At 47.7% G+C, this 16,307-nt stretch overlaps 1 protein-coding gene across 1 annotated transcript in view; it reads left to right on the top strand.

The window, feature by feature from the left end:
• Positions 1-10,509: 10,509 nt before the first annotated feature.
• Positions 10,510-16,307, top strand: part of FA2H (fatty acid 2-hydroxylase) — a 135,633-nt gene continuing 129,835 nt past the window's right edge. Inside the window, exon 1 of the mRNA XM_029608880.1 lies at positions 10,510-11,019. Coding sequence (XP_029464740.1) covers positions 10,768-11,019 — 252 coding nt within the window. The 5' untranslated portion in view covers positions 10,510-10,767. The remainder of the gene's footprint in view (positions 11,020-16,307) is intronic.

The raw sequence follows: 16,307 nt of genomic DNA, 5'->3' as shown, positions 1-16,307 counted from the left end.
TGTTTCCCTATCCCCAGAGGGCTTGCAGTCTGGGTTTTGTGCCTGAGGCAATGGAGGGTGGGGTGACTTGCCCGGGGTCACAGGGGGTGACGGCGAGACTCGAATCCTGGTCTGTGGCCCACTGCTCTGACCACTAGGCTATTCCTCCATGAAGTTAGGAAAGCTGCCCTGCTTCTATTTTTTCTGGATTGGGGGGGGGGGGGGGGATGTCTCCAACTGGCATGATCCACTGAAAGCAAGGACAGTGGGGTGAGCTGCCTCCCAGAACCCTATTCCTGATCCTGTAGGGCTATTGTTTGAGAGTGAGATTCCAACTCCCCGCTTTCTTGTAAACAAATTATGGGTGGTGATCAGCCCTTGCAGCATTCAGCTGTATAGGTCTCAGTTGTTGATCAAACCAGTCCTCCATGGTTGCTTAATAAAGCAGTGATTTGTGCTGGGTACCTGCTTTCTTACCCTTAATGGGCTGTGTGGACGGGCACATGTCAACAATATTGTTGTTGCCTATCTGGTTGGTGGATAAGATGGTTGGGAAGTATCTGGGGTATGGGGAGAGGTTTATTCTAGCCCCCCTCTTCCTGCCTTCCACTACATCCCATCCCAGTTCAGCAGGATTTAATTTTATTTGTTTATTTAAGGTTTTTATATACCGGCAATCATGAAAACATATCTTGCTGGTTTACATAAAACGGGAGTGCAGTATATACAACAAACTGGAACTGTGGTGACCGAAGGTACAGTTACATTTAACAAGGGTAGCAGAACTTGGAGCTAGCATCAGAGGGAGGGGCGGCGCCGATGGGAAGTGCCGCCCCTCCAAGGGGCGGCGTTTGCCTGGTGTGTCTTTCTTTTGTTCCCTGCTAATTCAGAACTATGCTTGGGATTTTCAAGAGCTCAAGTCTCTGCATGGGCCTCGTGTATGTAGGTATTGGTTCCTTCACACAGATGTGGCGGAAAGGAGCTGCTATGTTTGCTTCAGGCACTCCTATGCTGCATCCCACCCCTTATCTTTCGTGCCACTTACAATGGCAACACCAGCAATGGGCAGTGTGGAGGGGGCATATCCGCAGCATTGCTGAGTGACCTGTGAAGTGGGTGGACTGGGCATATTGCAATGTTAATAAACACGAAAGCGGTCGAGTTCCTTGCCTGCCTTGTTAAATCTGAGGCAAAAGTAAAGCTTTATAGCCTATACCCCTTGTTTTTTCCCTCTGCTCTGGCGGCACCCCAATATGAGTAATTGAGGTGGGCCACTTCAGGCTGGTGTTCGAATTTCCCAAATCGTTGGGACAGAAGGGCTGCTAATACTCCAACCCAGGCAGCGTGGTGTTGGCCCATTATAAAATCATTATCCCTCCTATTCTGGTGAATCCTCCGCCCAGGCGCGGGGTTTCAGGGTAGGGTACACTCAAGAGGGATAGAGCAGATAGGATAGACATTTAAATATCTCCAAAATTTCTTTGTACAAGTGGCATTCCTCTTTCAAAGGCAAGGTGGCTCTAGAATGAAAGGTCAGGGGATGAGGGTGAAAGGGGATAGACTTGGGAGTGGATTAAGGATATATGTCTTTACTGTGGAAGTAGGGGATCCATAGAGCAGCCTCCCTGTGGAAACTAAAACAGTATCAGAATTCAAGGAAACATGGGAGAAGGACAGAGGATTCCTGAGGGAGTGGTAGGGATTATAAAGCTGAATAGTTGGTGTGGATGGACTTTCTAGATTTGGCCACATGTCTATTCCCAGTTCTCATGGGGGGGGGGGGATGTGGGGAGTAGCATTAGCCTAGGTGGGCCAGGGAGTGATCTGCTACTGCTTAACTTCTATATAGCATTCCCAGATGTGAGGTGCTGCTGTGAGCTAGTAATCTGTTCTCAAAAACGAATTGGAAATAAATACCGTACATGCAGATGGGATTGCTGAATGGGTATGGAAGAAGTGGTAGCCCCCCTGCACACACACACACCCACACTCTTGCAGGTTGCTATAGGAGGAATTGCCACAGGTGATTTGTCCTTCCTTGGCATGGGCATACATAGTGTAGCCCCCTCAGCATATTTGCTAGTGGGATGTAATCTCATATAGTAATGGGGCTGGGGATGTAGCCACAGCTGTGTGGACATGGTCTGGAACTTGAAAGCGTTGTATGCTCCTTCAGCTGTAAGCCTGAAACTCATAACCACATCACAGAGGAGTGCTGTGCTGCGTGGGGTGGTCAGAGGTGGCAACTTTCTTGGCACTCAGGGTCTCTGTGGGCCACAAGCCCATGACAAAAAATGCTAGCAGGAAACAGGAGAGCTCTCCTTCCAGTCTGAGCTCCAGTGATATTCACAGCAGTAGTGCCGTCTGCATTCCAGTGGAGGTGAGGGGCAGGGTTAGTACTTTCTTCATGGCTGAACTCGCATGATAGTCACCAGTGGGGCATCCTTGGGCAGTCTGACTTGGCAATTACAGTTGAGCTTCAGTATCCTGAAAATATTCAGATTGATTACAACCTGTCATCCCCCAAGCATCACCAATGAGTAAATTTGTCCACCTTGAGGCATCCTTGACTCATTATGCCACTGTTAGTGTGCCTTTTGCATGGAAAATGGTTGTTTTCCAGTCTCCCTACTAATTGTTGGCCTCACATGCAAATACCTTGTAGCCAAACTGTAGCATAATGTTGCCGGGCAGGTATTGCACTAAGTAGGCAGTCATTTAGAGCTGAATAGGTTAAATGGCTTCAGACCTGCCTGCTGTCATCCTTTTGAAATGCTTTGTCAGTCTCTCCTGTTACAACTGTCAGTGTAATCACAGCTTCCATCAGGAAAATACTGTACACATGGGTTTTCTGATCTCAGATGATCTGACATGTCAGATTATATAAGATGGGTTTGCTGGGCAAATGTTGGGCACCTTACTTCCTTAAACTATTAATTTCCTCCTTGAGTGTTTCCTGTTTCCAGGTCCTGACACAGGAGTGTGCAGCAGTCTACTTGTCTTCACTACTGGAGGGGGAGAGCCAATCAGCTCAGATCCTTCATGTGCAAAGCATCCTTACTGGTCGGTGAGGATGCTGGGTCCAGCCCTTCTTTGGAAGACTCGTCCGCTAAACCGCAAACGGTTTGGATCGTGGGGCATTCCTTCGTTCATTGGGCAGCGCAGAGGGCGCAACAGCGCAAGCACGGCGTACACCTCGGTTTGGCCCCGCGGGGAGTGCAGGTTACATGGATGGGAAAGCGAGGGATGCGGTGGCGGCAACTACTGCCTATGATTCGAGTCAGGAGGGAAGAGCTGGCAGCCCCGGACATGTCAATAGTGCACCTGGGAGGCAACGATTTGGGCACATGGACCTGCAGGCAGCTGTTGCAAGAGGCAAGAAGGGACTGGCGCAAGTTGCAGACATGGTTCCCAGGTGCGGTATTATGTTGGTCAGACATTATCCCCCGGATAAAATTCGCTAAGACCAAGTTATGGGGAAGGTGCCGCAAGAAGCTCAACAGGCAGTTGGGGGCCTGGTTGGAGCGCCTAGGGGGCTGTCAGATGCGTCATCAGTGGGCAGACGAGCAGTGTGAGGGCTTCTATCGGGCGGATAAGATACACCTTTCGGACATCGGGTACGATTTGTTTATTAACGACATAACTGAAGCAATTGAGGCGCAGGTAGAGAAGCACCGGGGCCGCAGCTAAAAAACCCTGTTACTTGTTGGGGGAGCCCCGAGCATTTTCCTGATGGAAGCTGTGATTACACTGACAGTGTAGACACTGCTCGGCGCCGGTGGCGGGTACCCGGGCCAATAGGACTTAGGGTAAAGGGATCAGCCGCGGGCTGACAAGCAGATTGCCGGAAGAAAAGGTGGACCACGCCCGGAGGCAGGGCCCCCCTGCTTACTACGCGGCGGGGGGCCGGTGAACGGAAGTCGCCTTGCTTGGAGCACGGCAGGCGGCGTGGGGTGGGCGTGGTCCCGGCAGAACGTGTGGCAATAAATAGATATATATATGTATTGGCCCGGGGTGGTGGGTTGTTATGATTACATTGTGTGCTGTTATGGTTAAATAAAAGCTGCGGCCAGTTTTACCCAAAGATACGTTTTGAGTGGTCATTAAGCACTGCAGGTGGGCGAGCGCCCGGGAACAAAGGAAGTCACGAGTCCCAGAGTCAATAGGTGGGCCCGATATTTAATCGGAGCCCACGGGTTACCTGGGGGAGGGCCGGACTGCCGGGCGAGTCGCGTGACGTCATCGGGGCGCGCCGCGAAGCGCGTCACGTCCCGATGACGTCGGGGCATGATCCAGCCCCAGTGGGGGCGTTCCGGGGCTAGCATCAGAGGGAGGGGCGGCGCCGATGGGAAATGCCGCCCCTCCAAGGGGCGTTCCGGTTGCTGGCGTCATCGGCCCCGATGACGCCGAAGCCCGGATCCCACCCCTTTGGGGGCGTTCTGCGGCCGGCGTCATCCGAAGGGGCCGGCTCGGCCTGATGACGTCAGCCGGGGTTTAAAGGGCCGGCGCCTCGAGGCAGCCGGCCCTTTTTCCCTGGCCGACGTCAGTAAGAATTTATCCTATTACAGGATGGAAAAAGGATGGACAGGATGGAAAAAGTTGGGACAGAGATTAAGTAGTACGAATCGGATGATACATATGGCCGATCGATGGTCTAAAGCTTTGGATTCACCTGTTTCTGAGGCTCAACTCTTCACTTCTTTTACCTCTTTACACCGGCTGCTCTCTGATATCAGTGTCAGAGAAGTGCAATTTAAAATCTTACATTGGATATATTGTGATGATGTTCGCAGGTTTCAGATGCGGCTGATTTCCACACCGCTAGGCATAAAATGTGGCACAGTGGATGGTACATTGCCTCACCGGCTGTTTTCTTGTTTGTCCCTTCAATCATTTTGGGTGGACGTTTTGGCACTGATTGCTACTTGTACAGGACTTACACTATGTTTTGCAGGGGCGGTGCTGTTGTGCAGTACTGCGCCCACCTCTACGCCTGGAGGCAGATCAAAGGCCAAATTTGAAAGAGTTGCTATATTGCTGGCATGCCGTACGGTCCTGGCGGATTGGTTGACACCGATGTCGCGCCCGTCTTTCCCTGCTTGGATTAATCATATACGCCTCTATGGTACAAATGGAACGTTTGGACTTTTTAGCTGGCCACCGGAAACCAGACAAGGCTTACTGTCAGTGCTGGGATACCTGTCTCTGGAATTTTCCTCAGGAAGTACAAGATGGACTTCGCCTCAATGGATACACATCAGATTGGCTTGGTTAAAAGGGGGGGGGGAGGGAGTAAGGGATAGGTGGTGAGTGTGGAATGTCTGTGGTGTGGCTGGGGTGTGTTTTGGGGGGGGATTGGGATTGGGGGGTCAGGGAGCTCATACTAATAATAAAAACAAAAGGAATGTCGGGTGGGGCAGCAGTCGGGGTCTTCTCTGTCTCAAAGCTTTGGTGTTACACTTTTGTTGTTCAGATTGTAGTGTTCCTGATATTGCTGTTCATTGCCTCTGCTGCCTGCCTATCCGATATTAATAAAAAGTATTTTGGAAAAAAAAAAAAAGAATTTATCCTGATCCCTCTCAAGTGACACAGTTTAGGAGGAGGGAATTCCTGTCCTTCATACAAGAAGTTGTTTCTTTAGGTTTTGTATTTACTCTCAAATACCCATGCAAATGTATTTTAACAGGTCCTTTGTTTTCTTCCAACCTGATCAAATACCACAATTTGCACAAGCCCGTAAGCCATCCACCTCTTCTCCAGTAGTTTAACAAGGGAGAGGGCATGTATATGGATTAATACCGGTGTAATTCTATGTTAATGCCTTAAGTGAGATGAATTTCCTAAGTTTTTCTCCTATAAATATCTTGGTTTGTCCTACCCTATGATCTTATGTTCTTTTCCTTAATGTAAACACAAATTGGATATGAAAATTTATGGAACTTTAAGCTTAATGATATATATGATGATGTATCTAATTGTGATAAGTGAATAGAACTTATTCAATTTGTAAATTTAAAAATGATAAATAAAGAATTTTAAAAAACCAACAAAAAAAAAAACTTTTCCCCAACATTGTCTCTGTCAGAAGGGCCAGCAGTGACTCTGATGTAGTGAAATCTTACTACATATTTTGCGGTTTTCTAGGCTGATTCTGTTGCTTAAAATATTAAAAAAATAAAGGTTTACTTGCAGTTTGCTGTCCTGGGTTTTATCTTTCCGATTCCTTTTGATATTTTCTCTGGCCAGCTGCACAACTTCCAGTCTTTGACTTGCTGCTTTTGTCTCTTTTAAGGTGTTTTCTCCAGTTCCAGGCACAATTTCTTGTCTTTGGCTTGCTCCTTGCATTTCTTTCAAACTATTTGCACCATTTTCCAGCAAGCTTTCTTCCAGCAGCCACGCCCATGGTCTCTGTGCACTGAGCATAACATAGGCAAACAGGACACCGACCTCTCCCTGCATCCGTAAAAAAACAAAACACTCCACAGAAATAAACACACCGGCACCAGTATGGAATCTAAAGGCCGCAGCTTTATTTAACATTAACCAGCCCGAGCCATGTGTCAATACTAAGCAATCAAACCCAGGTGATCATCTGCCACATCCCCAGCAAGATGAACACACCCGGCCTGCAATCTGCTGGCAGCGCCCAGCCACCACCTAACTCAGCCCCCCCCCCCCCTCCCTGCCACAAACCAGCAAGGAGCCGACCCTGGAACCACTGAAGATAAGGCCATCGCGGAAAGATTAAATGATTTCTTTGCTTCGGTGTTTACTGAAGAGGATGTTGGGGAGGTACCCGTAATGGAGAAGGTTTTCATGGGTAATGATTCAGATGGACTGAATCAAATCACGGTGAACCTAGAAGATGTGGTAGGCCTGATTGACAAACTGAAGAGTAGTAAATCACCTGGACCGGATGGTATACACCCCAGAGTTCTGAAGGAACTAAAAAATGAAATTTCAGACCTATTAGTAAAAATTTGTAACTTATCATTAAAATCATCCATTGTACCTGAAGACTGGAGGATAGCAAATGTAACCCCAATATTTAAAAAGGGCTCCAGGGGCGATCCGGGAAACTACAGACCGGTTAGCCTGACTTCAGTGCCAGGAAAAATAGTGGAAAGTGTTATAAACATCAAAATCACAGAACATATAGAAAGACATGGTTTAATGGAACAAAGTCAGCATGGCTTTACCCAGGGCAAGTCTTGCCTCACAAATCTGCTTCACTTTTTTGAAGGAGTTAATAAACATGTGGATAAAGGTGAACCGGTAGATATAGTATACTTGGATTTTCAGAAGGCGTTTGACAAAGTTCCTCATGAGAGGCTTCTAGGAAAAGTAAAAAGTCATGGGATAGGTGGCGATGTCCTTTCGTGGATTGCAAACTGGCTAAAAGACAGGAAACAGAGAGTAGGATTAAATGGGCAATTTTCTCAGTGGAAGGGAGTGGACAGTGGAGTACCTCAGGGTTCTGTGTTGGGACCCTTACTGTTCAATATATTTATAAATGATCTGGAAAGAAATACAACGAGTGAGATAATCAAATTTGCAGATGACACAAAATTGTGCAGAGTAGTTAAATCACAAGCAGATTGTGATAAATTGCAGGAAGACCTTGTGAGACTGGAAAATTGGGCATCCAAATGGCAGATGAAATTTAATGTGGATAAGTGCAAGGTGATGCATATAGGGAAAAATAACCCATGCTATAATTACACGATATTGGGTTCCATATTAGGTGCTACAACCCAAGAAAGAGATCTAGGTGTCATAGTGGATAACACATTGAAATCGTCGGTTCAGTGTGCTGCGGCAGTCAAAAAAGCAAACAGAATGTTGGGAATTATTAGAAAAGGAATGATGAATAAAACGGAAAATGTCATAATGCCTCTGTATCACTCCATGGTGAGACCGCACCTTGAATACTGTGTACAATTCTGGTCGCCGCATCTCAAAAAAGATATAATTGCGATGGAGAAGGTACAGAGAAGGGCTACCAAAATGATAAGGGGAATGGAACAACTCCCCTATGAGGAAAGACTAAAGAGGTTAGGACTTTTCAGCTTGGAGAAGAGACGACTGAGGGGGGGATATGATAGAGGTGTTTAAAATCATGAGAGGTCTAGAACGGGTAGATGTGAATCGGTTATTTACTCTTTCGGATAGTAGAAGGACTAGGGGACACTCCATGAAGTTAGCATGGGGCACATTTAAAACTAATCGGAGAAAGTTCTTTTTTACTCAACGCACAATTAAACTCTGGAATTTGTTGCCAGAGAATGTGGTTCGTGCAGTTAGTATAGCTGTGTTTAAAAAAGGATTGGATAAGTTCTTGGAGGAGAAGTCCATTACCTGCTATTAAGTTCACTTAGAGAATAGCCACTGCCATTAGCAATGGTTACATGGAATAGACTTAGTTTTTGGGTACTTGCCAGGTTCTTATGGCCTGGATTGGCCACTGTTGGAAACAGGATGCTGGGCTTGATGGACCCTTGGTCTGACCCAGTATGGCATTTTCTTATGTTCTTATGTTCTTATGCTCCAACCCAAGAATTTCCCGACCCGACTACCATCAAGCCAGGAAACCTCAGAGCTTACCACTGAAACCTTAACCTGGCTCGGGCAACCCACACCCCATCTTTTATCAATCCCTACAATAAAGTCAGCACATCTCAGCCAAATTCGAGAAAGAGCGTTATCCATCGCAGGCTCAAAAATGTGGAACTCATTACCAACTCAATTAAGGACACAGCGAGAAAAAAGCAAGTTTAAAGCAGACTTGAAAACGTGGTTATTCAATGCAGCATACACTGAAAATTAACCGCAGGCTGCTTTTTATTAATCCACAGACAATGTTGCAATGTACATAGTTTTATTGTTTTTATTGTTCTTACTGATCTTATAGTTTTTATTTATATTTCTATATTTTAACAGCTATGATTTTTGTAATTTCTTTCTTTTAAATTTAGCTGTTTTGATCTTTTATGACTGAATGTAATTTCTTCACTGTATATTTATTTGTATTGTAAACCGCTGTGAAGGCTCACTGAGACAATGGTATATAAATAATAATAAACCTTAAACCTTAATCTGCAACAAGTCAAATAGAACAGAAGCCCCCCACATAAAGAAAAACACAAGGGCGGGAGAGAGGGGTACAGCTTGCAGAAGTGCAGACAGGCAAGTGACAATGTCACTTGTCCAGAACCCCTTTTACTCCTCCTCATTTCCTTTCGGCCTCAGTGCTTCCGACCAATCGAAACCTATAACTCCTCACTTAACAACATATGAATTTCCTGCTGAAACTGTCCCCAGCGGTTCCCACCCCTCCCTCTGCTTTTCCTTTCTTTCAAACCATCCGAGGTCCGACCTGGTACCCAAGTTATACTAGGCAGCACGAAACTGGGTCCCGGCTGCCCTTCCCAGACATTCCCAGCTTCCTCACCCCACCAGAACAGCAAGGGGTGCTGCAGGTCAGGAGTCAGGTGCATTAGCAGAGATGTCCAGGCGGGGGATCTCAGTACCAGAGTAGCAGAAGATGCTGCAGGGCTGGGTTGAGCTACCCCAAGCCTGAGTGCAAGATTATCCAGTCTGCTATTATGGACCTCTTTCACTTGAATAAAGCAGCGCACGACACCTGTCTTTTCATGATACAGGACCAGCTCATCTTGCTGCCATTGCTTTTTCTAAATCCATACCATGCAAGCCACTCCAGGGCTGCCAGCCAGCTCTCACCTACAACCCCCTGAGAAAACACTCCCCTGGAACTTCCTCTCCACACTGCAGACCACCAAGGAGAGGTTGCAAAGCTGCGTTACTCTTTACATATCGTCTCTAGGCCACCCCCTTTGTGAATTACGCGACGAGTCCACAGGATGCATACTTCGCTTCTCAACCTACTCCTAATTCCTCTATTCTACCTTGCCTTTTCCCACTCCCCACTGACTCCCCCCTTCCTCCCTCACATGGGGGGGAGGAATAAGAGAGTCAGACCAGCAGCGCAGATCTGACTCCCTTCCCCCCTACTATGATTCCCCCTTTCCCTTACCCTCCTTTTCCGTACAAATAACTCCCTTCAAGACAGACTTTTGTTAATATTGTTACACATATGTATTTCATATGTATACTCCTAGTTTTTCTGTTTAAATTAGCACTTTGCTTTTTCCACTTATGTTCATTGTAAAGCCTTTGGCTGAATTACTGTTTGCTGTAAACCGAGGTGATGTGCATTACGTGCCGCGGTATATAAAAAAACTATAAATAAATAAATAAATAAATAAATAAATGATGCCCCCGCACAACAGGCCGCTCCAGTTGACCAAAGAAGGTGGGTGGCTGCTCATGAATAATAAGCAAGGGATCTACCTTTGCCCTTTTGAAGAGAACATAATTCAGCAAAGCTGGTCACACGCCTATGACGTTAATGAAATAAAAGTGTATCTTTGCACCCATTCGCTGAACCCTACAGGCAAAGTTTATAACTTGGGGGCCGGTCACCATTGCATAAACTAAGATTATGCAAAAGAAACCGATGGCTGCCGTCCAAGCGGAGACGGCGGGGGAAAGGCCTCCTCCTCCTCATGAATAATGCAGTGCTATGTAAATAAGCAGGTGGCTGGCTGGCTGGGGGGGGCGGGGACAGCGGAATAATTTGGTAATAATGTAGAGAAGCAGGTGGCTTGGCTCTCGCCGTGGAGCGCAGCAGGTTAGAGAGTTGCTGACTTTCTCCTGGACTCGGATTTTTTTTTTTTTAATTTAATTTTTTTTGCCGCCGCCGCCGCGATGGCAATACCTGTGGCCGAGGTGCGGCGGCACCGCTCGGCCGCTTCCTGCTGGGTGCTGCGCGGCCGGCGGGTGTACGACGTGACGGGCTTCCTGCGGCTGCACCCGGGCGGCGAGCGGCTGCTGCTGAGCCGGGCGGGCGGCGACGTCGGCCGGGACCTGCACGGGCCCCCGCACCGCCACTCGCGCAACGCCCTCCGCTGGCTGGAGCAGTACTACATCGGGGCGCTGCAGGAGGAGTGCGCCGGGCAGGTGAGGAGGGGGAGTGGCGCGCGCTGCCGACCGGGGGGGGGGGGGTGGAGAGTGCGGAGCAAGTGGGTCCCCGGGGGGGGAGAAGAGTGCGGAGCAAGTGGGTCCCCGGGGGGGGGGAGAAGAGTGCGGAGCAAGTGGGTCCCCGGGGGGCGGGGGGTTCGGTTCCTGTTGCAAACCGTCTTGTGCATTTTTTTTTCTATCCATTACAAACTGAAACGGGAGGTGCACGAATTAACGGGGTTCCCCTGTTCCTTAGCTGCTCAGCCACAGGGAGTCGCCCTACGGGTAAACTGGAAATAAAAAGAAAGCCGATGTGCAGGGGGGGGGGTTCTGTTAGATTTTGGGAGCTTCCATAGCTTGAGCCCCCTACGTATCTCACCAATTTGCCTTTGAATATTTCCCCTGATATTTCTAGTGCCTTGTTTAGAATTGAAGACCATTGTATGCAAACTTGAAACGGTGATCAGTTTGACTTAAGTGTTATCCCACTCTACAGTCTTGATTATCTTTTATATAGACTTTTAGAAGAGATTCATTCTGGGAGATTGCAAGGACATTTAACACATTTTTCTCTTTATCTTTGCTTCCTAATGACTCTACCTTGGAAAACTTCTTTATTTTGCTTATGGGTCTTGACTAACTCGTAAGCTGCGAGGAGCTGGCACTATCTCTCAGGTACTTGTACGATGCTGAACAGATTGGAGTGCCATCTACATGGTGGCAGTATGGTTAGGCCAGTGGGGATGGAATATGAGAGGGGGAGGAGAAGAGGAGCGAGGATAGAACAGGACAGTAGGGATGAGGAGAGGGTGTAGAGAGACATAGGAAATCTCCTTAGGAAGAAACTGGGGAGATGAGGCATAGACTCTGTTGAAGGATGAGAGAGGAGATGTAGGACAATGAAGTTGAAGTCACCCTAGTGAGGAACTGTGTACAGGGTGGTGAGGACAGGGATGGGTGAGACAGGACACTGCACAGATATACCTGAGAGAGGAAACGGAGGTCTGGTATGAGCCCTGGGGGCTCAGGAACCCAATGCCCTTGCCCCCTGTCGTGACGGGGAAACCAGGAGGAGAAGGAGATGGGCAATGATGGTAAGGTGCTTGTAATAACAATCCATTAGTTTTTAATCACGGTCTTCAAAGTTTTAAATACATTTTAAAAACTTTTACAACATGGCTTATTGCTATTTGCGCTCGGTGCATGGTACAATCATAAATGTGATACAAAGCATACATATCGCCAGTTCATAAGACCATTAGCCACAAATTATTATTTAACACCTGCTGGCATATTTCATGCAGTAGACAAATATGCAGGAAATGTGTGTTTTTGGAGCTGAGCAAAAGGGATTTGCTCCTAGTCACACTGTCTGGCAAGTGGAGGAAATACAAAAAGGGTTTTCATAATTTTCAGAATGCTGATCTGGGATTTGTATTAAAATAAACAATGCATACAGATTTTTGGTCAGATGTACAGAGAAGGGAGGAGGGTTCCCTGCTCATTTTATGACTGTAGAAAAATGCTTAGTACCTGCTAGCTGAAATGCTGTGGTAAAGTCATATCTGACCCCAGAGGACAGAATGGGAAGGTGAGAGAGTTAAAAATTGATCTGACTGCAAATACTGAGCACTTCGCACTGCCTGGTACTGCTTTTCCATGTGGCTGAAGAAAGGGGCATGTCTGGCTCTCTTTCCTGGACTTTTAAACTGATCTTTAAAAATTGGTTTGTGGTGGGCCCCCTCCCCCCACCTCTGTCAAGTTAATCATTTGATTTGTGCAGGTGAACGTGGTTATTATCCTGTTTGAAAGACAGTCTTATGGTCTCTCTCTGCAGAGCCGAAAATAAGTACTGAACAAGTTGAAGAGCCGTATGCTGGCCTTATGCAGAAATCAAGCACATGGATGGAATGACAAACCTAGGGCCTGACCCACAGTTTTGCGCACATTTTCTGTGTGCAGACGTTATACCCGATGCAACGAGGAGTTTTGCGCACACAGCATGCATGTAAAACTGTGTGTTCTGTTTAGTGCCCTTGCAAGGAAATCCCTTGCTAATGAAGGCTACTATCTCGCTCCCCCCCCCCCCCCCCCCCATTGCCGAGAGGTGTGCTGGCTTAACTCAGGTTTTCTTAGTGCTGGAAACTTTACTCCTGGTCAGAGGTAGCATAAAGTTCCCAGTGCTAGTGTCAATCTATGGGCAGAAGCTGGAATTCTGGCACTAGGTCCTGAAATCTGGATGTATGTATAAGAAAACGTGCTTTGTGCACATAAAACATGTTTTCTGCATTGAAAGCATTTTTGTGCCCACAGGTTAGAAGTTTCCATCTCCCTTCTGCACTGTTGTCAGTAGATAAACCATAGGTGTCGGCATAGTGTGGGTCACCCTGGCCAGACTAACTGTTTCTTCTATTGGGGGGGGGGGGTCGTCTTCCTTCTCTCTTGTCCACAGCTCTCTGAGCTTGAGCCATGCGGTTGCCTCTACTCTCGCACTGAGACTGGGAGATGAGTGCAAGAGTAGAGATCCCAACATGGCTCAAACCCATAGAGAGCTGTGCCGTGCCGGCAGCGGCCATTTCAGGAACTGCTGAGGAAGAGTGAAGAGGATGAAGCAGGCCAGCAAAGTTTATAGGAAATGTCTTGGTGGGTGGGTGGGGTTTGGGGACAGGCTGGAAGGTTGTCTGGGGGGGGAGGCAATGCTTAATTGTGAAGGGGGGATGGAAGGGTAGCTGGGTATGCAGGACTGTGGTGTGAGAGGGAGCAGGAACAGAATAGGGGTTAGGACTACAGACAACCCGGTTCACCCTTGGTATAGCACTGTTTCCCAGATCCTGGAAACTCTCTCTCCCTTCTCTTCCAGGTCTTCTCCCCACCCCAGTTGTGTGGGGAAATGTCCTCGATCATAACCAACATAGCCTGGCCCAAGACTTAGGTTCATTTCTGTCATGATATGTACAAGGCAAACCCAACAGAAACCCTGCACCTCGAGATTTGTAAATATGTGCTCTGCATTCACAGAAAACCACTCCCCCCCTCCCCATGCAACAATCCGTGCAGAACTCAGGTCTATCAGAGTTAGTGTTGTTCTTAATACTCTCATTGTGCCAAAAAGCTTCTTTCTGAAACTTGTATGGTGTAATACACAGGCAACATATCGAGGTGAACTTCAATGGTTTTTAATCAGGCACATGATGCCCAAACAATTAGGACTGTTCCTGTATCTTTAGGCCACGGCCTCTGATGATCTTCTCTCTCTCCATTCATAGTACAGAATAGTCGCTTAGTACTGAGACTTCTATTAGTAATGCTGGTTTTATTGTTTTTAACCCTTTACCCCACTGTCTGGTTTTGTAGCATCAAGCTTTTTAATATCTCTTCTAGCAACGAATAATTATAGTCTGATGATATGCAAAGAATGTATATAAGAAAGAATGATTTAACTATAAACACAAAGTAAGACATTGGCACTGGAAGTTGGGGGCAGAGCTTGGTTGGCTTGCTTGACACCGCACACCCCCCAAAGAGAAAAAATGTTCTGTTAACCCGGAAAGAAACAATTAAGTGGCAGTTCCAGAAGCAAGGAACAGCTGGGGAAGGCGCCAACACCCAACCAGCAGTCTTCCTAAGCCTGACTACATACAAGCCCTGAATGCTTAGAGCTCGGTGGTTGATGATATTTCTACAATTTTCTCTCGCCCTAGCTTGATGGGCGGTAAAATCTCATCTTTTGAGACTTTCCTCACTCCAAATGACATCAAATCTTCACTGAGGTGTACTGTGCTGTTCGTACATCGCACTCTGCATGTCAAACTGGCCCCTAAACCACCGCCGAAACCTCACCACGAGTTATTAGCTGGCCCTCCTATCTCGCTCTCGCTCTCCCCCATTATAGTAATAGCCTGAGTAGCAAATCTAGTGACCTGGAGCTTTTGTCTTTACTGTGGCATAGGCCAATGTTTTTCAGTCTTAGCTATGACTCAGTACTGGGTCGTGGCATAATGACTGGGGGCAGGGGTGGCTCAAGGCAATCTGAGGCGAGGGATGAGATGACTCGACCCCCCCCCCCCCCCATACATACATACAAACACTCGTTCACTTCTCTCCCTCTTCCATACACGCATGCACTGTCATTGTCTCTTCTCACCTCGATTCTCATTAGGCACAGGAGCCTCCTCTTTTACCAGGCCCGCGGGACATGCGCTCCACTCCACTTCCTCCTCTTCCTCCAGTAGTGTCGGCCCGCTCTGTCCTTGTTTTATTTTCGGCGTGCAGAGGAGGGCAACGCTCCTGCTCGTCTTTCTTGCTGCACAGCACCGGGCTTCACGTTTTCTTCCAGGGGCACGGGTGCTGATGCTTCTCCTTCTTTGAGCGTGCGCTGCTCCAGGCCTTTTGCAGCAGGGCCCCCGGAGACCCAGCCATTCCTTCAGAATTCGGGAGTCTCTGGGCCAAATCCGGAGAGTTCCCAGGAATGAGTGCGAGCAGGGGTGGATTGCAGGAAAATATCATCCCGGGGGATATTTTTCAAAACCAGCCCACAGGATATCTGTGACTCACTCGTGTGCTTTCTGTGCAGAACATAATTCAAAAAACACATCATCGACCCTTGAAAGATACATCGTGTGACCTGGAGCCTGACAGAACTGAGACACAAAATCTCTGAGAAATTTCATATTTTTCTAAACTACAGCACACCTTAGACCAGGGGTGAGCAAACTGAGCTGCAGTCCCCCTTCCATCCATGCATTTTGTTGGTCCCTTCCACAAGTTTGGTTTCATCTCTCATATATCCTGGTCTGGAGTTAATTTTGCTTGCCAACCTTTCAAATATTGAATCAATTGCCAATTAATGAGACAGCCACACTGCCAACCAGTGGCTCATGCACACGCACAAAGACGTTTACTGTTGTGCTGCTGCTCACATGCTCGCTCAGCGAGTGCCCCCTACCCCAGCGCTTCCACATCATTATGTAAAAATTCTTCCTTGTTACCAGCCTTTCCTCTGCCTGCAGCAGCCTGCTCTCCTTTCCAGTCTCACCCCTTCTCAGCACCTCTCTCTCTCCTGGAGACTCACTGATTCCATAGCCAGCTGCCCCTCTCAAAGCCCAGTCAGCACTGACAGAAGTCTCACTAACACTGCACAGGCACTTCTGTCTGGCTGACCCCTCCCGTTCTATGATCGCAGCTTGGATTCACCCCAGCATATTAACTGTGCGCTACACAGAAGGCTGCTTTTATAGAAACACAGAAATGACGGCAGACGAAGACCATACGGCTCATCCAGTCTGCCC

Source organism: Rhinatrema bivittatum, chromosome 7, assembly GCF_901001135.1.
Source record: "Rhinatrema bivittatum chromosome 7, aRhiBiv1.1, whole genome shotgun sequence".
Classification (NCBI taxonomy): domain Eukaryota; kingdom Metazoa; phylum Chordata; class Amphibia; order Gymnophiona; family Rhinatrematidae; genus Rhinatrema; species Rhinatrema bivittatum.
This window is presented reverse-complemented; position numbering and strand designations above follow the sequence as displayed.